Genomic DNA, 27153 nt, shown 5'->3' on the forward strand with positions numbered 1-27153 from the left:
TTTGAAGGTACATGTAAACAAGTCTCTGCATACTAATTATTATTAATAATCAATAAGAGAAATGCTGTGAAATGTGAAAAAATAGAGTTGTGTTAATGTTAAGCAGTCAGTTTAATATCCGTGTTCTCAGCAGAAACATGAGAAAAACTGCACTGAGGAGAATGCAGAGAGTGCACACAGTGGGGACGACAATCTCTGTGACCATCTCCATGTGGCTGGTGAGTGGATCTGTAAGAAAACACACACAGGTAAGTCATAAATAGTACTAGCACTGCCCAGAGAACATTGTGATACATGCCAACTTCCAAAAATAGCAACATTTTGGCCCTGTACCTAAACTTCATCATGCACAGGCCAAACCTTTGGCATATCTGCATGTTCCTTATTTTCCTTGGATTTTCTTCTAGCTGGAAGGGCAAACAAAAGAAAAATCCTGTTAGAAAGTTACATTATAATTTAATTGCTCTTGTGCTTGGTTACAAATAGAAAATGTAACTTGAGACAGAATTTTCTTTTATTTGCCACAGCTAGATTAGTCAGTGCCAGTGTACTGACGAAACATGCAACCTATAAGATTATGCTACCAACAAACATATTTTCATTGTTTTAAGAATAGGTATAGGGTATGGGGTAGGTATGGACGTTGAAAAAAAAGCATCAAACCATGATGCTGGTAGCTAGCCTGACAAGCCAGACCCACATAAAGAAGATTAGATTTCCTGCCGCTAGGGTGTGTCTAGATTTCTAGGCTAGCTGGTAGCTAGTCTTAAGACCATTTTTAAAAGGTTTTTTTTTTTTTTAAGGTCTTGGTCTTGTACTTTGTCTTGTCTCGTACTCAGACTGAGAAGACTTATTTGTTTAAAGACCGGTCAAGACCACAACTTCTGGGATATTACTAAATTGCCAGTGCATTGCCTGATTTATTTATTAACACCATTATTGTGACTGGATGTAAAACCTACTGTTTCAGATGCAGTTCTAATTTTATATATTTTTTTGTGATGGTTCATAAATTAATTAGTATTCACAAATTAAATAAAACATTATTCTCAACATTATTTATGCATTTGTAATTGACCGATTCAGATGCATCCTCAGTCCACCTCTGCAGTTCAAAGATTATTTTTTTTAATTAATTAAGATGAATTAATAGTTTATGATTTAATTTGATTGGTAACAGCTCTATATACTGTAGTTTCTTATTCTAATTATATTTATTGATAAAAAATAAGTAATTTCTCAGGGGGTAATCTGGATCTTTATGAACTTAAGGAGTGCTGGTCTGGCCTTCATCTTGACTCGGTCTCGCCCTACCTTGGTCTTGGTCTCAACACACATTGGTCTTGTCTTGACTTGGTCTCAGGTATGGTGGTTTTGACTACAACACTACTGGTAGCACAATCTGATAGGTATCATTTTCACTATCGATTTGTGCTACCAATATTTTTTAATGGGAGGTAGCACAGTCTAAGCCCACTGGGGAGTAAAGTCAGCAAAAGTTACACTAACCTGCCGCTAGGAGCTGGTTACTTGAGGTGCATGTTTCCAGTGCCTTTCTTTTCCAGCTTTCAATCTGTGGTAAACATTTTCCAACTTAAAAAACTGCATAAGATGTTAACTGAGACAATATAAAGTTTGCACATAAAAAATGCTCTACTTGACTCAAAAGATGAACTAAACATTAAATTAGTATTACATTATATTTCTAAAGTCGGTTTCTGATGAATTCATACCTCTCTCTGATTGGGGAATCCATTTGAGCTGATGATGCGCTTGTAGTACTGAACTGATGCTTTTGGGTAGCGTGGTTTATTTTTGGTCCCAAAATCCACATAGTACAGGCCAAATCTTTCAGAGTAGCCCTCATCCCACTCAAACTTGTCAAGCAGTGACCAAGCTGTGTAGCCCTTCACATTCACTCCATCTTTAACCGCTGAATGAAAAGAGTAAAAAACAAAAGGGTTTCTTTCACTTATTTATCGGTGTATGAAGAGCAATATGATTTGGAGTTCTGTAGAATTTTTCGAGACCTAAAGCAGTCACATGGTCAATCATTAATCAAGTTTCCCTAAATTTAGATTTTCATGTTGTGAATATTTTTGTGAATCAGGCCAAATGGTAGCCAAATGGGTCATTTTATTAAAGGGGGGGTGAAATGCTGTTTCATGCATACTGATCTTTTTACACTGTTAAAGACTTGGAATCCCATACTAAACATAGACAAAGTTTCAAAAGTTAAGGTGGACGTTTGATGGGAGTATTTCTTTGTCAAAAATACTACTTCCGGTTAGTCATAAGTTTCGGCAAGTTTTTTGAGATCATGCATCCCCTTTGACGTTAACGGGGGCGGAATTTCCTTGTATGGGCCTTACGGACAATTCTACCGGAAGCGCGTGAGAGAGAGAGAGGGAGAGAGCAGTGTTCGAACTATACCGTGGCCTTTGGGGGAGCCCACTTTTCGGGGTGGGGGGGGGGGCGCGTGGAAGAGAGGATGTGTATATTCCTTCACACACAGACAAACGGGTCAATCTATTGCTTAATGCATTGCGGAGACTCTTAATATACAATTTACAATCATTGAAGAGCATCTTTGATTTTAATGAAGGAAGAAAAAAAACAAGAACTGATAGGTCAAAAGGCCCACAAATAGTCTATAAACAAATCCGGCTGTCTTTGAGTTCACATGAACGGTTGAAGTTACTCGTCAGGCTACAGAAGAAAACCATAATTCCTCCATTTAACTAACGTTAGTCTTACTAGGACATTGATAGTCGCGCAGACCTATATCAACCCAGCCGCAACACATAATTACGGATAACATGCCTTAACACAGAATCGACCACAGAGGCTTGGGGTCAGCTTCCTTTGCTGTTCTTCCAGAAATCCAAGATCAAGAAGTGGATATTGGTTTTTGTTTTTTCTACGAATCTTTGCGTTGACATGTACTAAACATGAGTGGAATTAGCACCGCAGCGCCACCACACCTTGATGGTCATGACAAGAACAGCATGTATAGTTATCTTTATTGAAGTGAATTAGATTTAAATTGCCGTCATGCATGAATTAATTATATATTTTTAGAAATTTTACATATAATAATCCACGATGATCACATTACAGAAAACTGAAATTGCACCTCAAAATAACACAGTGTCAATATTTTTGAGACCCCCCAAAATTTTTCAAATCACGTTTTCAGGGGAGCCCATGTCTTATTTAGGGGAGCCGAGCTCCCCCTAGCTCCCCCGTAGTTCGCACCCTGGGAGAGAGCGAAAGTAACAGGCTACGCCCATCAAAGCGCTGGCTTGTAGGATGCTAAACAGGTGATGTGCACATAACAATGTCACCAAAAAAGTGCGTTTTTGGTTGCCAGACCAAGACAGTCCTGCACAGATTCCCCAAAACCCCGCGTTAAGGCAACAGTGGATGTAATTTGCTTTTCCGGATCAGCAACTGAGTTGCGCGAATGTTTATATCTGTTCGCTGCATTTCGGTGCCGACTGTTTCATAAACAAGGCCCAGCTCGATACAGGATTTTCCGATCGCCTAATGCTGAAGGATGGAGCAGTCCCAACGATAGTACCGCAGGCGGTGAGTGAGACTGCTTCAAATGTCTGTGTCTTTGCCTATGCTCATCAAGTAGCCCAAACATGATCACGTATAGCTAATTGATCAATGGAGCATGCGATGTGTAGTGCGTGTACATTTGTTTAGCTGGCCACTATATGTGTAACTTTATGTTTGTGTATTCTAAAAGCACTCCAAACAACAATACACAAAGAGGGGGGAAATATGTTGAACTAAATAAGCGCGCTTCTTCATTCAAATGCGCTACTATTCCGTGTCTTTCTATGTAAACACTAACTTAGCCTGCCGTGCAAAACCAGTCCGCTTAATAACATTACAATTGTCTACACAAACCACGCGTAAACACACACACACACACGTGCACAACTGCACTTCCCACATGTACACCTTCAAAGACAAAAATACGACAATATAATTCAAGTATAAATATGTAAATAACACAAGTCGCTAAGCATATTATATAGTTAGTGTATAACTTGTACCACATAGAGACGTCCTGCTCTAGTCGTTTTTGCTGCTGCTCCTGTTCAACTGCAGCCTCTGGGTCTGATTCCGGATCATAGATGTATGGCTGTATCTGATTAAAAGCCATATTTTTATTTTGAATAAAGTTTTTTTCCCGCTGTTAGGGATGACGCACTCGACTCAACACAATAGCAGCGCGCTGCTGCACACGTCATTATTTAGCTCCGCTCACACGACGCCCCCACCCGCTCGGCTTTTTTCGGAAAGACTCGGAACAGCGCATCTTTCTTATATAATTATAAAAAAAAAAAGACTTTTCGGAGATATGCAGGATGCAATGCTACTCTATAGGTACTCAAGATTGACATGACACTGACTGAAACTGAGTGTTTCACCCCCCCTTTAAATATAGTCTAAGAAAGTGGTTCAACATTTTTGATTTAAAGGCCCCCCATTTTACAAGATTCATACGCCCCATTAATGGTTAAGAGATTTTTTCTGGTATTTCTTCTGTAATTATGACAATAATGACAAACTATTTTATTAACAGAAAATAGAAGCATTGATATATTAAATAAGAACACTTTTTAAAAAATTGGTCATTTTTTAAATATAGTTATAAATAGGAAAAAGTAAATATGTTTTCAGTTTTCAATATTTGTAATTATGTTTATATATAATAAATATATTAGTTATATGTATGGGATTTTTTTGCCTTTATCTTTATTGAGCAATGGAAGGGGGGGATACCTTAAAATGTTTTAATACAAAGTCACACTGTAGCCCTGGACCCCTTTGTTGAGCTCAACTGGTCTACAAATATTTAAAAATAGAAGGCATGGATTCCTCTTGATTCTGACCTTTAAACATTTCATTTATATAATCCCTGAAGTACTGCATTCTCCAGTCATCACACAGTTCTGTGCACATCATCTTCTCTGATACTCCATTTCCTGTCACGTAAATCATGGGGTCTCCATACTGTGTCTAAGAATACAAAAAGATTGAGTCATCAATGTGCTAGACTACTTGTTGTTAAGTTGTTAACAGAGATGTGTAATTGTACCTTTACAAAGCCGAGCAGACGGCGGAAGCCCCATGGCACAGAGTAGAGCCACTCTGAACCAGGGTCAGGCCACTGTGGGTCCACCAGCTCAGCCAGGTCACGGTCAGTGAAGTAGCTGTTTCCACGGTTGGCGGGAAAGTTCTTTTGTGTGATGTAGCGTGTGGTGAAGTGACTTATGCCCAGGAAGTCACAAGTACCTCTGATGTAACTTTTCTCGTGAGGGCTGAAAGTAGGCAGGCGAGAGTTACTCAGGCCCTGCTGGGCACTCTTCCTACCTGCAGAAATAAAACAGAAAAAAGCTGACGAAGCATATGTAGATGACCACCAGTTCAAACTAAAAACATATACATATAATATTAAACGTATAATCATATATAAATGTCACTTACCTATGTAGTCTTTCATTATTTGGGGATAGTCTCCATTAAAGAGTGGCGTGGCAAACCAGCCCAAGTGGAACTGAACATATCTTTCTGCGGCTTCTATATCTCGCTGATTGGTGACATCCACTGGTTCTCCCCAGTCTGCTGACAGGGATATTCCCACCATACCTGAAATAGCAGAAACACTTATACCAGTTTGGACCGTTGTGTCTTGACACAATAAAAGCGGAGTTCAGTATCTGAAATGTGTCTACCTTTCTGCTTGTTTCGCCATTGGGTGTCGTATGTGTGCCAGACCTTAGCATGAGCCTGTCAGTGCAGCAGAGGGTAAAAGTGAGCTTCAGTTTACTACATTTGAATTTATATCAGTAGAACAGTGGTTTTAATAGTTGATCAGTCTTTGGAAAAGCTTGCTATCCCTAAATGAATGCTTATATATGATAATTTGTGTTTTATCATTTATATTTATCATTTTTGTCTCTGCCCATAATCAGAGCATTTTCTGGTTAAGAGTATCCAAATTATTTTGCAGGGCAAAAGTGAGCTATTAACTAGAAGAATAAGAAGTTACAAATGGCTGAAGTTGCAAATGGCTGTATTAGCAACTTAGCATATGAATTATGCTGCTCATTTATTAGGGATATTAGACTACAGTAGTCTTCTGTGGATTTTGATCACCTTAATGATGTTGTGGGCAGCATTATAGGGACCAGTACCCCTCAACTTCAGACCAGGAGCATGTTCTCCAGTCTCATATCCTTCCACGGCAACAGACTGGAAACATGGAAGAAATCTTTACTGCCAGTGTAAGAATGGACTTTGAACCTGATAATAAACTGATTTTTCTCATACAAGTCCACTACATTACCAAATGTTTTTGGACATGCCTTAATGTTCAAATTAACTTTAATGGCATCTTGACATTCTTAATGCATAGGGTTTAAAATGGGTTTAATAGCTTCAACTCTTCTGGAAAGACTTTCCACGCGGTTTAGGAGTGTGTTTATGGGATTTTTTGACCATTCTTCTAGAAGCGCATCTGTGAGGTCAGGCACTGATGTTGGACAAGAAGCCTGGCTCACAGTTTCAGTTCTAATTCATCCCAAAGTTTTTCGGAGTAACGAATCATGCTTCTCTCTCTCTGGCAATCCAAAGGACGAGTCTGGATTTGGCAGTTGCCAAGAGAACGGTACTTGCCTGACTGCATTGTGCCAAGTGTAAGGTTTGGTGGAGGGGGGATTATGGTGTGGGGTTGTTTTTCAAGGGTTGGAATTGGCCCCTTAGTTCCAGTCAAAGGAACCCTTAATGCTTCAGTATACCAATACATTTTGGACAATTTCATGTAAGTCATTTAAGTTTGGGGAGGGCCCCTTCCTGTTCTAACATGACTGCACACCAGTGCGCAAAGCAAGATCCATTAAATGAGCAAATTTTGTGTGGAGGAACATATCTAGTGCTCTGCTTTACACCACTGCATCAGACGCTTTGAATTGCAATCGATGTAAAGCCCGTCTGCAGTGCGTATGCGGTGCATATTTTTTTCTGTACCCATGTTAACTGATTATAGCTTTCACACTGAACGTGGATGCTGTCCGTCAGTCCATTCCAGGTGCGGTGCGTATACAACAGTGTGCCGATCGTTTTAATACCGAGTCTTTTTTTGCTGTGCTGCGCTGCTGCATTAAAGTGACAAAAAATTGTTCAAATTAAAATAAACATATACTGGTGCGAAAATCTAGTAATTTCACCACAGGTGCATATAATTCAAAATATACTCTTGTTTCAAAGTCAACCCATTGTTTGTTTTTTTCTCGGGTTAAGCAAGGAAACGACACCTTACCTGTCATTTAAGTAAAAAAAAGTGCCATAATGGATTGTACTCGTCCTTTCTTGGAGGTGGAAAACAAAGTTCTTTATGACTGGCAGGATTTCTTAAAAAAAAAAAAGGATTTAAAAACTAAAGAAAAGCTATGTTTAAAATGTTTTGCCACTTGTGTAGGCTAAATCTAAAGTACTAGGCTATATAAATATGAATTAATTAATTGAATAAAATGTTGTTAAATGTAGTACGTTAAAACCTGACATCTATGAAAGAGTAAACAAGGAGAATTGCAATTCTGACGAGATGTTCAGTAACTTTTTGATTTTAAATAAAAAAATAATGTATAAATGCTGTGTTTGTGGTATGCAACAGTGGATCAGTTGCGCACTGCAAACGCAGCATAGGTGAAAACACTGCATACGCACCGCAACGCACCACATACACACTGCAGATGGAGTATGTGTGAAACAGGTGTAAGGCTTGGATGCAGGTGCACAGCCATGGAAACCAATTCCATGAAGCTCTCTACGCACTATTCTTCAGATAATCTGAATGCCACACAAAGTTTGGAGGTCTGTAGGTATTGGCTCTGCAGTAAGTACCATGCTTGAATTCACTGAGCTCCTGAGTGAGCCATTCATTCACAAATGTTTGTTGAAGCAGTCTGCATGCCAAGTGCTTGATTTTATACACCTTTGGCCATGGAAGTGATTGGAACACCTGAATTCAATTATTTGGAGGGGTGTCCTAATACATTTGGCAATATAGTGTATATAAACTTAGAAAGGGCTTGAAATGATTCACTAATATTGTGGAATTTCTAGAGAAAGGCTAAGTTACTTAAAAATGATTATTACATTTTTAGTGAGTTGAAATTGTAATAGTGGACACTATTTTACAATTCTTACCCAAGGATTGTTGAAGGTGATCCAGTATTTTATGCGATTGCCAAATCTCTCAAAGCACAGGTTGGCAAAATCGTTGAAGAAGTTGACCATACTTGCGTTTTGCCAACCTCCATATTTTTCCTCCAGAACCTGTAAAGGCACAGGTATTTTGAAAATTACATCAAATTACTCTATATACTCTACACTCTAAAAAACTCTGAGTAAAAAACAACCAAATGTTGGGTGAAATATAGACTAACCCAGCAGTTGGGTTGTCTTAAGCAAATATTTAACCCAACCTCAGGATTAAAACAACCCAATCGCTGGGTTAAAACAACCCAATTGCTGGGTTAGTACCAGAATTTTGTAGTGTAATGTACTCTTTTGAAAGAAGTGTGCCCAGACATACTATTTGTACCTTTTCTTTTTTTTTCAGATTCAGATTAATTCCCTGTGTCTGAATATTACATACTTCATACAGTTGTAGGTGAATAATGTGTAGAATAGATATGTAAGATGAGTAGTTCATGTGAATTCACAGTATTCATAAAACAGTAACAGAGCAGACTCAACTGACACTGGCAGATGTAGTACGTCCGAAATTTCATTCATATTACCCACATTCATACTATACTACTTTTTTAAATGGTCGCAAAATACGTTTCAAAATAATTGTAGTACCTACTAAGCAGTATGCGATTTCAGACACAGCTGTTGTCTTCCTCAGCGAGGATTTTGTTTTACCTGAGGTAAGTCCCAATGATAGAGCGTCACAATCGGCGTGATTCTGTTCTCCAGAAGCATTTCAATCAGGTTATCATAGTGCTCTATCCCTTTCTCATTGATGTAGTCAGCTAAAAGACAATAAATAAAATGTTTGCTAATGACTCAAATTATTAATGACTCAAATGACTCTAAAATATTACAATATATTTGGCATTAATTGTAATTACTCTTAATGCCACTGGGCAGAATCCTTGGCCAGGAGATGGAAAAGAGATAGTGGTTCAGCTTCATGTCTTTCATCAGTGAGATATCATCCTAAAACATACATTAAAAAAATCTTAGAGCCAAAGTGTCTACATACTGTACATCACTGTGCATTTCTGATAAAGTAAATCATAGCACCTTGATTTTATAATAGCCTTCACAGGATGAGTCACCAGTGTCATTCCGGTCAATTTTCCCTCTCTTGTGTGAGAACACATCCCAGATGCTTTTTCCTTTTCCATCTTTATCCCATGCTCCTTCTGTTTGATATGCTGAGCTGCCAGCGCCCCAAGAGAATCCTGAAAATGTACACATGCACACTTTTCTATATAAAAATATATATGTAAGTGTTAATTTAGCGTGTTAATTTAATTATTTAGTTATGGAAAAATAACATGTTAAAATGATTAGCACTTTTAACATACCTGCTCCACCCCAGACCTTATTTAGGGCATCTTACATTTATTTTAAACATTATTTCATATATATATTTATTTCAGACCAGCTATTGTCAGTTTTTGCTTAATTTTTCCAATTAAAATATTACCTGTAAAGCCAGTGCAGAACCTTACATCAACAAGCAACACATAATGGTGTGTTGTTCTGAATGAATCCGCATATGAGTGAATCTCTCCAATGATAACCAACTGCAGAACCGCAGAGCCATGATATGTCACAGCAGTATGAGGACAGCAGTGCCAGGCCAGCAGTCTCATAGCCCATTCATAAAGAGATCCATTTACTTAATTCTTGAATGAATCCGTCATTTTTATTTTGAGTTATTTAGTTCATCAAAAATGAAAATTCTGTTTGTTTAAATTTACTCACCCTCATGTAGTTTCAACCCTGTATGGCTATGTTTCTTTAGCGGAACACACAATAAGATATGTTAAAGAATCTATGTATATTTTGAAGAAAAATATACCAATTCCGATCCAGCTTCTGAAAAAAATGGCCTTTGTAGTCTAAACATCAATGTATAAAGTAGAGTATTTCTTTCTAAAACTACTTTTGTACTATTATACTATTTTATATAATTTTGTGTATATTTAAGTATATGCATTCATTATATAGAATCCTGAAAATTAATGATTTCAATAACACACACACACATATATATATATATATATATATATATATATATATATATATATATATATATATATATATATATATATATATATATATATATATATAACATTTTACACAGAATTTGTTTTTTGATTTATTATTATGTACAATGTTATTTAACTGCTTTAATTTTACTGTGGTGCAAACATATTGTAAAAGAAAATCTGATATATACTATATATTGTTCTGTACATTTTAATATTTTAGCTTAAAGAACACACATTTGCTGTCATTTATAAGTGTCATTTGCTTTTATGAGTAATGCTTTACCTGAAGGAAACGTGCCATACTGAAATGATCCCTTTTCGTTCTTGGTCCAGTCAAAGTCTTCGCTAGAAAAAATACAGTGGGCCAGTAGCAGAATGTGGCATATCCTCAGCACACTGTGTCGTAGCATCCTCTTATTCTTAGAAGTCATTTTTTCACTAATAACACCTGCACAGATAAAACAGACTTGTTTTACTTGTACAGGCACATATTCAAAAATGTTTTATTCTTGCAGTTGTTCTTAAATAGGTAATGTGAAGAAACTTTATATCAGTCATCCTCATATAATGGAACATACTCAGAGTGGTCAGTTCTGTAGCTGAGGCATATCAATGATGCATCCCGAACTAAAAAGCTTTCACAATCCATGTGCAATTGCCTGAAAATGTCAAAAATAAAAAATACAAATTCCAAACCCAGATAAGATCAGGTGAATTAACTCTCATTTCAGCCAGCTATAAGACAAACTGATACAAAAGGCTACCAGAGACAAAAAATAAGTCAGTTTGTCAAGAGCTGCCAATATGAAAGACATCTCAAGAAGTTTGTATCCCGAAAAAAGGAGATGTGGGTTTCTGTCTGAAGGAGAGAGGATGAGAAGATGTTTAAAATGCTCCCTTCTGTTCACAGGAACCAGCCGCTTTGCCCTGTCTCGTCTCTCTCCCTCCTCTCACCCTCTCCCACCATCTAGATTCACACTCAAGCACATATACACGTATACCTGCTCCAGGCCTCACATTTGTCTCGACTGGATTCCACTCCAAAGTGCCAGAATGTTTCCCAAGCTTCTGAACTTCATTCACCCTCACAAAGCTGCCCGGTGCCTGTGCGCCCACATGCACAAAACAGTAGCGAAGCATCTAGTAGATCCGAGCTCCATTCAGGAGCCACACACAGGCCCAAATACCCGCTATTCAAATTCAGTGGGCTGAGAGGGAAAAAGTGCTGCTCCTAACATGTTTTATAGAAATGAACATTTGACTCTGTAAGCAAGTTGATGTTGGTGTGGGTGATGCATTTGCATTTTGGCCCCAAAGGAAAAAATAGTTTATGCCATGAAAAAATTTCGACTTTATTCAGAAGCATTTCTGAACCAATTCTGCATTATTTTCATAAGCAAGATGAACTTAATGTTTTTTATAGAGTGCAGAATATTATGACTTATATTAAAATTATATTTAAATATTTGCCCTTTCTTAAATAATCAATTTTTGACTAGGATAATCAGTATAGACCAATATTATATAAAATCGGTTGTTTAAATGCTCATTGCTTTACGCTTTATTTTTTCAAACAATGTTCTACACTGTAAACAATATTTATTACAACATAAGTTGTAAATAAAACAAAGATTATTGGAGTATATTTTACAAGAAAATACCATTTCAGTCGTTTAAAATTAGTTTTTGCCCCAGTTCAAACACGAATGCATCAGTTATAACAGGCAAATTGCATTGTAAATGAACTGTGAAAAGAATGCTGAATTGTTTCAGAAAGTGTCGGCACTGCACTCTTTAACTGTATGTGTATATGTTTCTATATGTGTGTTTAGGTGTGTATAAAGCAGAATGTTTACAATGTATATTGGATTATCATGTGAACGTGTGTTGTCTTGCATGTGCCACTGATGTGCATGTTTAAGCTTTTGTACTGTATGTGTATAGTTTCTGTATGCACATATAGCTAAATGCTTTGACAAAACATAGCAAACTGTATTGTTTAGCATATCAATACACAGACAGACTACAGAGAGAGCAGCAGAAAGAGTATGAGCATTCTAGCACTCCCTGTTTCTATGTACCTGCTGTATTTAAGGACCATCTTAGTGGCCTCCACGAGCTGACATGAACATCTTTACTAAGGTCCCCGGACTAGCCCAACAAACCAGGTATGTTTGCGGTGCATTTGGAAGCAAGAGCAACACCACAATTTGTGAACTGAGTTTCAACCAGATCTGCACCTCTAAAGAGGGCTGTATTAATCATTGCAGAAAAGGCATGTAAAAGTCAGAACAATGTCCGTTATTCATTGCAGTCTTGAAGAGAATACATATGAAGTTCAGATCATAAGTTCAATAAGTTCATCCATACCGTTAGGAAAGCCCTGAAACAACATACTGCTATGCTTTAATTGGTAAACTGATTTGTTCCACACATACATTGTTATGGAACAAATTTAAGTTTAATGTTATACACATTTCGAAAGACAGAAACCGAACAGTTCAAAAAGCTATGTTTCAAGGCTTCTTTCATGTCATATTTTTATTGATTGATGTTGTTTATGTGTTCTCTGTTGGAAAATGTGCTAAGAGTATTGGACTTTTTTCCGTAGCAAGCTGGGGTCTGTGCTCCAACGTGCCTTCTACGGGTCCAGTGGGAGGGTAAGAGTTTATTTTGGCTTTTATCTCTATATAGTGACTCACTGAGTTTGGTGCCAATGAATAGTATATAAATATGTTAACTGTTTACTACTCTTTTGATTGCTTCTCAAATAGTTTTGTGGTGTTTTTAGAAAAAACCCATTCGGAAAGTTTTCACATATGCTCTGTTAATTATTTTAAGTCATTTTGTGCTTTTTAAATAAATGTATATATATATATATAATATATATATATATATATATATATATATATATATATATATATATATATATATATATTCTAGTGGGTTTTATTTAAGCATTAGTTGTGGTTTTCAGGTGACCCTTTTCGATCAGAGGAACTTTGCGGGTCGGCGACTGGACCTGACCTCTGACTGTCAGAAACTGAGTGAAAAAAACTTTCCTGACAGATGCAACTCTGTCCAGGTGGAGAGTGGAGCGTGAGTACATGACGGTTTGGTATCTTATTTGACCTTTTATAAATCTCTGTTTAGCATGAGAATTCAACTGTTTAACAGTGTAAATAAGTCAAAATGCATAAAATAGCATTAGAACCACCCTTTAAAGGGTACGTCCCATTTTGATTCAGTCGATATTTCAGTCATTTTTGCATATTTTTCCCCCTTGTAATGTAATTTTGCTAATTTAAGCCTATTCACATATGTTTTGAATTTTCACTATAAAATGTGTTCATATGTAGATGGGTAGGATATGAACATGAGAACTTCCGAGGGCGTCAGTACCTGTGGGACATGTCTGACAGGGGGGAGTACAATTGCACTGATAAGTGGTGTGCTCAGGGTGACCACATCTCCTCTGTTCGTGCTGTGAAACAGGTGAGACACATTTAAAATATATAAAATAAATATATTTATTAAATAAAATAAAATAAAATAACACTATAAAATAAAACTTGTATCAAATTTTGTCATTTCCACTGGTTGAAAAAACACCCTGAAATCTAAACCTGGAGTTTTGTTTTGTTTTATTAATTTTGTTATTAGGACACCAACCCTCCCCGTGCACAGCTGTTTGAGAGGGTAGGTTTCTCAGGCAAGAAGACAGAGCTCCATGATGACATCCCCAACCTGCTGAGCCGCTACAGCCTTAACAGGGTGTCCTCCATCAGAGTAATGGGCGGAACGTGAGTACAAGTCACTGATGTTAACATTGAAATTTATTCTGTTCTGTATAAATTCAGTATTGTGTGCATATTATCGCAAACATACTTCCCATTTCTCTTTCCTGACCACAGCTGGGTGGCGTACCAGGAGCCGAACTACAGAGGAGCCCATTACATCCTGGAGAAAAAGGACTACAACAACTTTTCTGACTGGGGTTCTCAAAACAGCACCGTTGGCTCAATTCGCCGTGTCCGCTTCAGCTAAACAAAATACCCCGAAAAACACTCACACCCGTCAGCTCTTTATACAAAAATATGCCAGCTCTAAGTGAAACAAACCCTCCAGAAGACCTATTTTAGTAATAAACTGATGAAAAAGACAAATATTGTTGTTTGTGCTTACATTACATAACAGTAATTACATAATTTATCAGGTATGGCAAAGTTCTTCAACTGCTCAATAGCTTTTTGGGTGCAGGAAAGAGTGTTGTGTTGCCCTCTGCTGGTGAAGCTCATCATGCACATTTGAGTTTCTGTAATGTCAGCCTATCTGTTACCTGGCATGTCAGAGCCACCATCTTAAGATAATCCCAATGCACAGGTCCGATTGTTCCCAGGGTGCTACGGTACTCTATTTTGTCCTATACTGCCCTGATGGGACACATCATTAGACGTGGGATGCTAATAGGAACAGTGAGCTCACGGCTTTGCCCTCTCTTCTATGATCCGAATCTTTTAAAGAGCAGCTGTGAAGCTTATCTGTGTATATTTGAGCATACGTCTAGGAATTCACACGGGCTTTAGCTCTGTGTTGGACTGACAGACATGCTGCCCTGCTCTCTAAAGGCCAGCGAGGTATTTCGGTGGGTCGTGGGAGTAGCAGTTGCTGTGGCCCGGTCGTGCCGATGACATTGTGTTACATATCTCTCACGGTCCCCACAGCAGCCTGGAGGTACCCACCAGTGCAGAAACTGCAGAGAGGTAGAAAGAATGCAAACTGATCAAAGAGAAGGATGTACAGGGGATGAGAGAGAGTTTATGCGATTATAAACAAATGTTTAACACAACCATTATGTTAACTACTGGCATTTTATTTACAACTTTAAAACTAGCTAGTATTGTTTCCATTAGTGCTGATGTTACTGTTACCACTTGAAGTATGACAAAATGATTCCACAGGTTTAAAAAATAAGTACATTTAGAAATCCAATAATTAGAGTGAGACATGAGTCTAGTGAATCGGTAATATATTATATAATGTAAGATACATTGTTACATTTATAATATGAATTCATATATTGTATAAGTGAATTGTGAATATTTACAATTCATAAAGCAATCTGAAATTTCACAGAGAATTTGAAACATAATGCTAAAATTCACAAAACTTCAAATGTTTGGTATTACAAAATATATATTTTTTTAAGCTTTTAATTTATCAAAGAATCACCCCAAAAATGTATCTCAGTTTTCCCCAAAAAATATAATTTATAAAATAAACATTAATAATAAAAAGAAAAGTTTATTGAGCTCAAAATCAACATGTGACACTGAAGTCTGAAGCAATGACTGTTGGAAATGTATTTAAAAGTTTGTGGTAAACATTTTTAATATATTACAATAAAAGTTATTTTAAATTGTAATAATATTTCAAAATAATATTAAATAATATTGAATAATATTTCAAAAAAACGAAATATTGTATGTATGTATATATATATATATATATATATATATATATATATATATATATATATATATATATATATATACAAATTCATATATTGTATTCATATAATTTTATATGAAATATGAAGATATATACTTTTTTTATTATTTATCTTTTTATTTTTATTTTGAGGTGAGGGCAGGAAGTCCAACACAAAACTCTTTCCCTCTGTACCACACATACACAAACAGTCAGAGTCTGACCTTGTAGGTGGCAAGGCCTGTTGAATGGGAAGGATATGCTACTTTCCAGTAAGCCAGTTGGTCACAGCTGAAATGGTAAACTAATTGACCACCCATACACAGCATTCCTCTTGCTTCAAACCCACACACACAAACACATACACATTTAGGCCTACATCCACATGGCAAACCATACTAACAATCCCAGTTTACTCCCTCTTTCTCTCAGTGTTCATGTGGTATATAAGTTTGCACTTACAAACATACCACACATTGGTTGTTCTGTTTGTCCTCTCGCTCTGTGATTACTTTTACTGTGATCTATGAGCCAAACTTCATAGATTACCAGTCCTCATGTTACATAATTACAGTACTATGTGATCGAGTCCCAAACAAGCACACACCTTACAGTAGAGCACACCTTAATGGCAGTTATTATCTCAGTCTGGTTTGGTTTCGTTCACACAGTTCACACAGTGTTTAAATGCTTAAGAACTTCCTTATTTAAGTCCTTCCTTAACAGCTTCTATCCAAGTGTGACCCGCATCTTCATCAGAGTGTCACAGTAAAAACTGACATTCACTTCCTCTCTCTTTTAAGCTAGGCAGAAACAAACATGAATGTCACATTGTTTTTGTCAATCCAATCTGGGAAACTCCACCTACTTGATTTTGGCCCAAGAGGGAAAATGTATTGACACTGAAGAGATTTAGACAGAATATCTAACAGGATATGATGTTAAAATAAAAAAAAGAGGATTTTTCCTGTCTTTCCCCCATCTTCTGTAGCAGCTATATTTGTAAATACTTTTTAGGTAAGTACTACTTAATGGAAGATAGTGTAATGTTGTAAGCCTCATAATATATTCTGTCTGTTTTGACTCTTTTCCACTGTAGATAACACTTTGTCAATGCACAATGTTCTTTCTTGCGCTCTCAGCCTTTTTGCTTGGTCTATGTTACAGAAAGATGATCTCACCAGAAAATACCCTGCAAGGCTTAAACGGCAATGCTTTCATGTCTGACAAGCTATTTCAGAATGATTATCAGGGAAATCTTGATGGTACATGCCACTTTGCAGCGTGGCGTCTTGTTTCAACATGTTTTTGGTCTTTTAGTCAACAAAGAAGGGAAATGCCTGGGGAGACTGCATACTCAATGCTAATGGCATATCTATGTTTGAAGGAATTTCTCCACTATCTGATAACAATATCTGATAGGAGGCGCCAAAAGAGGTTTTGCTGGGGCACTTTTGCTATAATGCCACTAAAGCATTTCTTGGTCGCTCTGATGTGAAATCAGTGACTATTCTAGTTTTGCACTCATCATTCTGGACGGTTAGTTCAATTACAATAACTAGTTTTAATCAGCAGATATCAAGATTTTCATGCACTTTTATCACTTTTATTAAATATATGGTTTATTGTGAGTTTAAAAGTTGAAACATTTTCAGAAAAGGCATTTCCAGATACTAATGGTACTGTTCTGCGTGTAACTTTTTTAGTTTATTCTTAGCTAAAAACACTTAGTTCTTTCAAAAATATATGTGCTCATTAATGTATATTTACTTCAAGTAATAAAGTATTCTCGTAAGTTTATAATATGTCATTGAAAATACATACGGGTGAGGGGTTCGCTACATATACTGTCAATTAGATAATTTTTAAATAATTTTTTTTTTTTTTGTCTTTTGAAAGTCTAGGCAATCAAAAATTTCTTCTGAAGAGATCACTTTATATGAAAAAGCTTTTAAGCTTTTTCTCATATATAAACATTAATCAATTACTATTAAAATTATCTCACAAATATTTGCTAACTCAATGTATTTTTTACAGCGGGGTGATTGTGTTGCTATAGCTTACACACAGCACAAGTATGCTTGATTTCGAATGGTAAATTGAATTGAATTGCTTAACATGCTGTCGTAAGGAAAAGTCCAGCAGAACGAGCGTCCGTCGTGTTCAGAGGGTTAACCGTGCTGAAGAGGAGAGGAGAGCGCAGCTGGGATCGATACTGTAGAAACTGAGGCTATCGTATCTTTTCAGATATTTCAGTATCGATATTTTTGACAACACTAGTTGCACTGTGCTGACCCAGGCTTTTTAAAAGTGAAATAAATCCACACTTCAGAGCGCCGCTTACCGGGCTTCCATGGCTAAAAGAACAAGCGGGCGCGCAAGCACCGGAAATCAGATGGCCATGGAAACCAAAACTTGCGCGTTTGGAATCGATAATCGGAACCGAAAACAAATTTTCTAAACGATTCCAATGGAATCTTTATTTTTTTAAACGGTTCCAAGTTAGAACTGGTTCTCGATGCCCAACCCTAGTCATATACCTTCTCACTGCTCGATGGGGTAAAATATCACACAGTGTAGCTTTAACATCAGTATTGCGTTCTTTGCAGTGGTGTTCATCAAGACCCTTGTTTGAATTCTCAGGATACTTAAAAGACTCAAGAACTCATGTCTAGGTGGACACGGGGGTGGCCAGAGGCTTCGACCACAGTCAATAACAAAGAGCCCTGGAATCTTTTGTCTTTTGTCCCAGACTCTGGTATGAACTCAAAGCTTGGACAGGCCACCACTGTGGCCACCTGTTAACCACAATTATCACCAATGCTCACACACATGCACACTGGACCAATTAAGCATCCCGTGCACTCACCTCCATTCAGCCAGCACTAACAGCTTTGCAGTGATGCCAGGACTGACTCCCTCACTTCCCTCTCACTCATCAATAATGACTCTGAGCAATGTGTGTGTGAGAGTATGAGCTGAGAGGTATTTAAAGGTCTGCCAAGTAATTACCTAAACAACACAATCCCTGCTATACAGATTTAAAAAAAACACTTTAAGTACTTCATATTTCAAATGTTTATTAGGGCCCAAGCCCTGAAAGGGCGCAGAGCCCTATTGTTCTTCTAAGGATTATTATTATTTATTTATTTATTTTTTACCGACTATTTGGGCATTCTTGGGGCCCTTCCCATGCTCGAAAACTCTTGAAACTTTGCACACGCATCAGAATGCGCGGCCATCAGGGCCGGGCTGAGGCTGGGACCCGGGCGTGGCAGGGGGGCTCGACAGCGCCCCCTAAAGTGGGCCATCCTCGTCATTTCCAAAGAGAACCTCAACATCTTCAGCTCTGCTACCTCTAGCTCTTCCTCCTGTCTTTTCCTCAGTGCAACTGTCTCCAAACCATACAACATGGCTGGTCTCACTACTGTTCTGTACACCTTTCCTTTCATTCTTGCTGGTACTCTTTTATCACACAACTGACCTGACACTTTTCTCCACCCATTCCAACCTGCCTGTACACACTTCTTCACCTCTTTTCCACACTCCCCATTGCTCTGGACTGTTGACCCTAAGTACTTAAAATCCTGCACCTTCTTTACCTCTTCTCCCTGTAACCTCACTGTTCCACTTGGTTCCCTCTCATTCACACACATGTATTCTGTCTTGCTGCGACTAACCTTCATTCCTCTTCTCTCCAGAGCAAACCTCCACCTCTCTAGACTTTCCTCCACCTGCTCCTTGCTCTCACTACAGATCACAATGTCAACCGCAAACATCATAGTCCATGGAGATTCCTGTCTGACCTCATCTGTCAGCCTGTCCATCACCACCGCAAACAAGAAGGGGCTCAGAGCCGATCCTTGATGCAGTCCCACCTTCACCGTGAAGTCCTCTGTCTCACCTACAGCACACCTTACCACTGTCCTACTGCTCTCATACATATCCTGGACCACTCTAACATACCTCTCCGCCACTCCAGACCTCCTCATACAATACCACAGCTCCTCTCTTCTAAATCTACAAAGACACAATGCAGCTCTTTCTGACCCTCTCTGTTTTTCTCCATTAACATTCACAAAGCAAATAATGCATCTGTAGTGCTCTTTCTTGGCATGAAACCATACTGCTGCTCACAAATGTCCAAATCTCCCCTTAGCCATGCTTCCACTACTCTATCCCACAGCTTCATTGTATGGCTCATCAGCTTAATACCTCTGTTGTTTCCACAAATCTGCACATCTCCCTTGTTCTTAAAAATCGTTACCAAAACACTTCTCCTCCATTCCTCAGGCATCCTCTCACTCTCTAAAACTTTGTTGAACAACCTAGTTAAAAACTCTACTGCCACCTCTCCTAGACACTTCCATACCTCCACTGGTATGTCATCAGGACCAACTGCCTTTCCTCTCTTCATCCTCTTCAAAGCTCTCCTAACTTCACCCTTGCTAATACTTTCTACTTCCTGGTCAACAATATTTGCCTCTACAACTCTTCTCTCCCTGTCATTTTTCTCATTCATCAGTTCCTCAAAGTACTCCTTCCATCTTTCCCTCACCCTCCTGTCACTTTTCAAAACATTTCCATCTCTATCTTTAATCACTCTAACCTGCTGCACATCCTTTCCATCTCTTTCCCGCTGCCTCACCAACCGATACACATCCCTCTCACCTTCCTTACTATCTAAAATTGCATACATGTCCTCCTCATACGCTTTCTGTTCGGCCTTTGCCACCTCTATCTTAATCTCACGCTGCATCACCCTATATTCCTGTCTACTTTCCTCCGTCCTCTCACTGTCCCACTTCTTCCTAGCTAACCTCTTCCTCTGGATACTCTCCTGGACTTCCTCAGTCCACCACCAAGTCTCCTTATCTTCTTTTCTCCTTCCAGATGACACACCTAGCACCTTCCTACCAGTCTCCCTGATCACTTTGGCTGTAGTAGTCCAGTCATCTGGAAGCCCTTCTTGACCACCTAAAGCTTGTCTCAACTCCTCCCTGAAAATCACACAGCACTCTTCCTTTTCCAACTTCCACCTCTTTTTCTTTTGCTCTGCCTTTACTCTCTTCATCTTCCTCACCACCAGAGTCATCTTACACACCACCATCCTATGCTGTCTAGCTACACTCTCACCTACCACTACTTTACAATCACTAATTTCCATCAGATTATAGCTTCTACATAAGATATAGTCCACTTGTGTGCTCCTGCCACCACTCTTATATGTCACCCTGTGTTCCTGCCTCCTGTGGAAGTATGTGTTCATCACAGCCATCTCCATACTTTTAGCAGTCTACCAACCTCTGTCCTTCTGGGTACCTTTCCTGAAGACCAAACCTGCCCATCACTTCCTCGTCCCCACTATTTCCTTCCCTAATATGTCCATTAAAATCTGCACCTATCACTACACTTTCACCTCTGGGAACAGTCTGCATCACTTCCTCCAACACACTCCAGAATCTGTCTCTCATCTTGCTTACAACCTACTTGTGGAGCAAAGGTGCTAACAACATTTAACATCACACCTTCAATATCCAGCTTCAGACTCATCAAACTATCTGACACTCTCTTTACCTCCAGAACATTCTTCACAAACTGCTGCTTCAGGATCACTCCAACTCCATTTTTCTTCGTTTTCAAAACTAAGTCAGCCAATGATAAAAAAGGGCCTGACATTTCCCGATGACCGATCGCCAGCTTGGTATGTCCCAGGCTTTAATGATCCTTATAACCTCTAAATCTTGTCACGTTAGTAAAATATTACATTAGCTGTTCATGAAAACTAGAGGAGCTAGACAACAATTAGACATTCAACCTGAATTATCAAATTCTCATAGTAACACAAATTGCTTTCGCTTATTGATGACATCATGCCCTCAGGTGGCAGGCATAGTCCGCCATAGTCATTGCCAGTGTTGCATAGTGTCTACGTGAATGTGGGTGCGGAGTCATCAAGATAGGGCTGGGTCCCTTTTGTTTAGGGGCGTGTTTGTTTTGTTGTTTTGAAATATCAACAGTGTTTACCAGAAATTGCTCACTGAACCTTTAATTTAACTCTTTTTCCTTCTTTTTTAAAGGTGTGGAAACTCTGTGTTGTTGTTTTTTTGTTGTTGTTGTTGTTTTTCTGCTATGGTCTCCTTCTTGCCTTTAAAGTAGTTTACCCTTCTTATTCTAAACCAGATAATGTGAAGATACATCGCTGTATCAATACACAAGTAAAGAACCCCGTGGAAACAGCCTACTTAATGGATGCGTCTAAAAGCTTAGCCAGCTGACTTGTTGCCTTGCTGCCAAGCATTTGCGCATGAAGGTACTTCACAAAACTGATCTCAGACAGACTTCTTAGTAGGGATGCAGGCATATAGATAAAGTATCGATGTATCAATACTGATACTCAATATCAATATCGATACAAATATCGACACTAAGGTGTTTTTTTAACCAGTAATTTTGTTTATTTAAAAAGATTATTTAATGCATACTATACGAATAACCTATGTTACCGAATAGTTGTGTAGTAAAGAACTTTTTTCCTGCTCATCTGAATCATGATCTAAATACACACAAATGCAACAAGAGTGTTCACTTACTGCTGACACTGTATTCAAACAGAGCTGAGTTTCCTAAAATTAGGCCTATCATAAGAAACCATTTATGCTTTTGGAAACGCAGCCCAGAGCAATGCTCATCAGAAGACAGAAATACATAATATTTCACAATAAACAAATAGAAATTAGCCCACATAGTGCAATTACCCTCTTAAAATTGAATGTAAAAAGTTTATATTGATCGTGTTCTATTCTGTTACTAATGTTAATATAGGTAAATCTGAATTTATCAGACTATCAGAATAAAAAGGTTGCATTTTATGAACATCCTTTCACCAACAGTCCCTTGGGAAAATGAACCATGGTTCAGACAGGTTCACTTGAGTCAAAAACACCACAAACTTTTAGTTAACTTTTTATTGCATATTTTGCATAAATTTACTTTTGGCAGTATGGCTTTGTTCTAAATTCCCCATCCTTTTCATGAGCTCCATGAAAAGCCAAGACAGGGAACAGCAGCTTCCCCCATTTAGAACAGAACATGCATGACACAATTGGCATTGATTAAGTCAAACACAGTTAAGGAGGAGCTGGGGAGGAGGTGGGTTAGAAAGCAGCATGCAGTGGAAGCAGCAAGCAGGCAGACTGAACTAAAGCTACACTTAAGTAAGACGCCCTGTTTGAGAGATGCCAATTGAGTGCATGGGAATTAGATCAGCTGATATGGGCTGGGTTGGAATTTTTCCAATCAGCTGACGGCCGAGCTTGACTACGTGGCCTACCTGAACTAACGCAGATGCTTGATTTTATTTTTTACTACAGTGACCATAGTTTAGCTATAGTATTTGTAGATTTCCATGGTAACCACTACAAGTAAACATATTTTACACCATGTGTAAGCAAATATATGATCTAATAAATTGCCATTAAGGGATAGTGAATGTTAAAATGCCTTTCATCTTGAGTCAGCATCTTGTGTAGCCAGCTGACGGCTGAAGGTCTGGACTCCATAGCCGCTTTTATTGGCCAAGGGCCGCCAGAGGCCGTCTGGCTGACATGTAATGCAACCAATCACAGTTTGTTTTGTTCCATGTCATGTTTAGAGGTGAAAAAAAAAAATCAGTGTCCCTACTATAACACACAGGTGCTTAAAGGGGTGATGAATTGAGAAATCAACTTTCCCTTGAGCTTTTGATATATAAAAGGTCATGGATTGGTAATATAAGATTATCCTCTAAGTTTCAGAGCTGAAAACGTCCTTGTTAGTCAAAAGCCCCAGTCGCACGGAACTAGTATTATCTGGGGACCTCTGGTGATTTGTAATAATTGCAGAGAATGTCTGTGATCTTAATCCCGTGCGAATCGGCCATGTCTGTAATTTGTAAAGTAAAAATTCCCCCGCAAATTACCTACCATATTTCGCCGAACACTGATGTCCTGTGATAGTAGTCCCGTGCGAATCGACATCTCTGTGATTTGGCCAAGATTAGGCGGATCAGATATCATTTTTGCAAGTTTTTTTTTTTCTTGCATGTGAGCATTTCTATCTTTATCTTTCACGAAGAAGGGAGGCTGCATTCATTATGCGCACCGTAATGAATTCCCGTGCAGCCGCACAGATTATACTTTCACTTTAGAATGAGTATCAATTTGGGAGTAAACTGATTGAATGGTGTGTTTAATATTAACATCAATACTGTTTTTAATGAAAAACAGAACAGAACAGTACAATGACAAGCTTGTTTAAATAGGCGCTTTTACAGCTTTTTTAGCATTGAAACGGAATCATCCGCCATGTCAGCTTCTCACTCGTGATAAATGAAATCTGATTCCTGCCGCTGGTCTGAGCTCAGTTCAAGGCGTCTGTTCGCTAACTGAACAAAATTATGTTTATTTATTATTATAAAATAATCAAAATGATATTGATGCCTGTTTATGATTTCATACAGCTATATCTAACAAAGTCTTGACATCATATCCGGGAGAAGTCAGTAAATTCGAGTAAAACACAGGCTTTGCTTATCCCATGCGAATGCGCCACGCAAAACTCACAGGGTAATTTCTAAATCACAGAGGTCCCTAGATAATACTAATCCCGTGCGAATTGTGCTAAAGAAAAGCTTTTATAGAAACCAGGCCCAGCAAATTATTTTGTGATTCATTCTTACGTCATAGCGCTACAAAACACGCCTCTACAGCATGTCTAATTCAGTAGCCCCTCCCAGCAACTCATGGAGCTGATTGGCTCGTGCTAGCTAGCCAACAACAATAAACATGCCAAGGAAGATAGCAAGATATTGCGCTATTGCTGGTTCTGGAAGAACACAGTCGCTGCAAAAGCTTCCTTTGGATCCTGATTAGAAATGTGTGGTTGAACTTTATCTTCAAAGGTGCACTATGCAACTTTCCGTCCACTGGAGGGCGCCTATTCAAAACAAATGTGTAGTTTGATGACGCAAAGTGTGAGCGCAGCATCTTGGGAGATGTGGTCTTCTCATCACAGCCAGTGGAAAATTAGCCTAGAAATCTAGACGCACCCTAGCGGCAGCGAATTTAATTTGCCCGCAAGTGTCGTCTAGGAACTCTCAATACACGTCTGAGCTGTATTCCTCAGAATCTGGACGGCCCAATCACATCATGTATAGAGTCAGCGGGCGGGGCCATAATGACGACGGCCGAGTTGCGTTTGTGTGCTTCTAGTAAACACAGAAACTGGCGAACGGCGGCCTTTCGAATCAGCTTTGACCGCGATCCTGGAAGACTTGGAGTTAAGCTTTTCTCTGAGAAAAGAACAAAGAACGGCACTGACGTCATTCTTAAAAAGGGAAGATGTGTTCGGAGTTTAGCCGACCGGATACGGCGAATGTTTAATCTATCAACAAGCTCTGTTTCACCTTCGTTGCTCTGGTTGGTGTAGCGCTATCCTATCGCGTGCAGAGGGAGTTTGAAAGACAACCATTTATCCCGCCCCTCGGATTGCACCCTGTCTATGGTGAGTTTCCAGACCAAACATCTTGATGTGGGTCTGGCTTGTCAGGCTAGTGGGAAATAGGACTTGGGCAGAAATCACGTTCATGCATCCGGTTATTAACGTTACTGTAGTCTAAAGCAGAGCAGGACCGAGTGTTGTGGACCTGAGCACAGCTGCTGGAGCGATTGTTAAACAAATACCCGCCTCGCGAATACCGGGAATTTTATTATGACGGGACGGGACACAGTCGCCGGGCGCCTGCACAGATCCGCTCTTCCGATTATGATTTTGAGGTAATGCAGCTCTGTTTATCATATTAGATACATTTAAGTGTGTTTAAAACAATGTTATGACCTTGTTCACTTGTTCACACTGCTAGAGTAAATCGCTCCTGCCAAATAAACGCCAAAACCGAGGGTAGCGCAGGTATGACGCAATTGACAGGCGACTCCTTCAAATGCAATGCTGAAACGTCCCTGTCCTTAGTTACAATAGCAATTTTCTCACAATTTGCAAATAGTTGGAAACATCTGGGATATTGTAGGTACTCAACTGAACAAAATATTTAACACAGGCCTAGTAGTTTTTGGATATTTTACTGCAAAAATACTATATAGTGCACCTTTAATGAATTTCCAGCTCACTTGGGGAAGACATGTTCACTTCTTTTTACTGGGGAATCAAATCTGCGTCAATGCTGGATTTGGATCCGACAGGAATGGTGCAAAACACTTGTGAGTAAAACGTGTTTTGATATGTAGTATTGCATTGTTATCGTTTTGCTAATGTGTACGTGTCTAACAGAAACATACCTTTAGCACGCTGGACTCAAGACACTTATGGTCCAGGGGCCAGGGCTCGCAAAGCCCGGCAGGCCGAAGAATCTCTTATTCCGTTCTTGATGTGTTGTTGTCTCTCGAGTCTCGACTTGACATTTTAAGGGCGGCGCGCGCGCGTGCACACACATGTTCGCGCTTAGATCAACCGATCGTGCGGGCTATGTGTAATATAAAAATAATAGTCCAATCAATTGCGGGTGGATGACAAATAAATAATTGTGTTTGTTTGATAAAGACGTTTACGATCGAGAAAATCATTCCGGTTGGTGCTTCTCCCTCAATCTCTCCTCTCCCTCATGTGAACTGACAGCAGAGAAGCTCATTAAATATGCAAATCTTCTCCAACCCTAGCCGTGGGTGTTTACTTCCAAGTCTCCTGTGCGTCACGCCCATCAAAACCCAGCGTTCAGAAGACAGCCTCAAAACCAGTGTAGAAAATAGCCTTTCTGGTTATGATGTTTTTAAATGTAAAAAAACACACAAACATAATTAGTTGACCTCAGACAACAGTATAAAAAAATAGAAAAAGCCAGTTCATGACACTTTTAAAACTCTTGGACGTATTTCTAAGAGTCTAGCTACTCTATGCTGCAAACTTTACATAGAGCCTACTTCACATACTTTTGTTTAAAATCCAGTGTCCAGTGATAAAATCCAGTGTTTGATACGCATTGTCACAGTTGTAAACATGTTGGCTGTTTGAGGGGGTTTGGTGGCATCTTTGTTTCCAGTTTGTCTCAGTTATTGATTGATATGGAAACCACAGATAGGTGACTTAATTAAGTACTGCAATGTTGTTGCCTTTTTTCATCATATTGATGCTAGCCTAGTTTGTACATTGTCGTGGACTATTTTTTCTTTATGTAAAATAATTATGTGGAATATATATGCTACAGGAGATAAATAATTTCAAACTCAAGTACATTTTCATATCCACATATTATGTCACCCTTATGAATCATACTCATATTTAGCAATCATTG

General features: G+C 38.6%; 2 protein-coding genes across 3 annotated transcripts; one reads left to right on the forward strand and one right to left on the reverse strand.

The window, feature by feature from the left end:
- Positions 1 to 26181, reverse strand: lctla (lactase-like a). Of its 2 annotated transcripts, XM_067440424.1 has the most exons (15): positions 26144 to 26181; positions 10603 to 10767; positions 9340 to 9500; positions 9165 to 9252; positions 8956 to 9065; positions 8233 to 8361; positions 6181 to 6276; positions 5757 to 5811; positions 5509 to 5670; positions 5120 to 5394; positions 4914 to 5040; positions 1734 to 1933; positions 1510 to 1573; positions 334 to 407; positions 112 to 228 (listed from the first exon to the last, which is right to left on the reverse strand). In XM_067440424.1, exons 2-14 carry the CDS (start codon positions 10748 to 10750, stop codon positions 334 to 336), a joined length of 1689 nt encoding a protein of 562 aa, XP_067296525.1. In that variant the 5' UTR covers positions 10751 to 10767; positions 26144 to 26181; the 3' UTR covers positions 112 to 228. The 2 variants fall into 2 exon arrangements, with proteins under 2 accessions (XP_067296524.1, XP_067296525.1); XM_067440423.1 differs by lacking the exon at positions 334 to 407 and having other exon boundaries at positions 1 to 228.
- Positions 12402 to 14970, forward strand: crybgx (crystallin beta gamma X). Its single transcript, XM_067450755.1, has 6 exons — positions 12402 to 12487; positions 12931 to 12979; positions 13297 to 13418; positions 13679 to 13814; positions 13983 to 14122; positions 14234 to 14970. Exons 1-6 carry the CDS (start codon positions 12444 to 12446, stop codon positions 14364 to 14366), a joined length of 624 nt encoding a protein of 207 aa, XP_067306856.1. The 5' UTR covers positions 12402 to 12443; the 3' UTR covers positions 14367 to 14970.
- Positions 26182 to 27153: the final 972 nt, after the last annotated feature.

This window comes from Pseudorasbora parva, chromosome 1, assembly GCF_024679245.1.
Source record: "Pseudorasbora parva isolate DD20220531a chromosome 1, ASM2467924v1, whole genome shotgun sequence".
NCBI lineage: Eukaryota > Metazoa > Chordata > Actinopteri > Cypriniformes > Gobionidae > Pseudorasbora > Pseudorasbora parva.

Bases quoted from the DNA above. Each gene is read 5' to 3' on its own strand.
- lctla (XM_067440423.1), bottom strand. From the start codon at position 10,750: ATGACTTCTAAGAATAAGAGGATGCTACGACACAGTGTGCTGAGGATA. The intron at 9,253-9,339 runs GTGCTATGATTT...TGTATGTTTTAG, and splicing joins AAGGCTATTATAAAATCAAG to GATGATATCTCACTGATGAA. The intron at 5,812-6,180 runs GTGATCAAAATC...CTGCACTGACAG, and splicing joins CTGCCCACAACATCATTAAG to GCTCATGCTAAGGTCTGGCA.
- crybgx (XM_067450755.1), top strand. From the start codon at position 12,444: ATGAACATCTTTACTAAGGTCCCCGGACTAGCCCAACAAACCAG. The intron at 13,419-13,678 runs GTGAGTACATGA...GTTCATATGTAG, and splicing joins GTCCAGGTGGAGAGTGGAGC to ATGGGTAGGATATGAACATG. The intron at 13,815-13,982 runs GTGAGACACATT...TTTTGTTATTAG, and splicing joins CTGTTCGTGCTGTGAAACAG to GACACCAACCCTCCCCGTGC.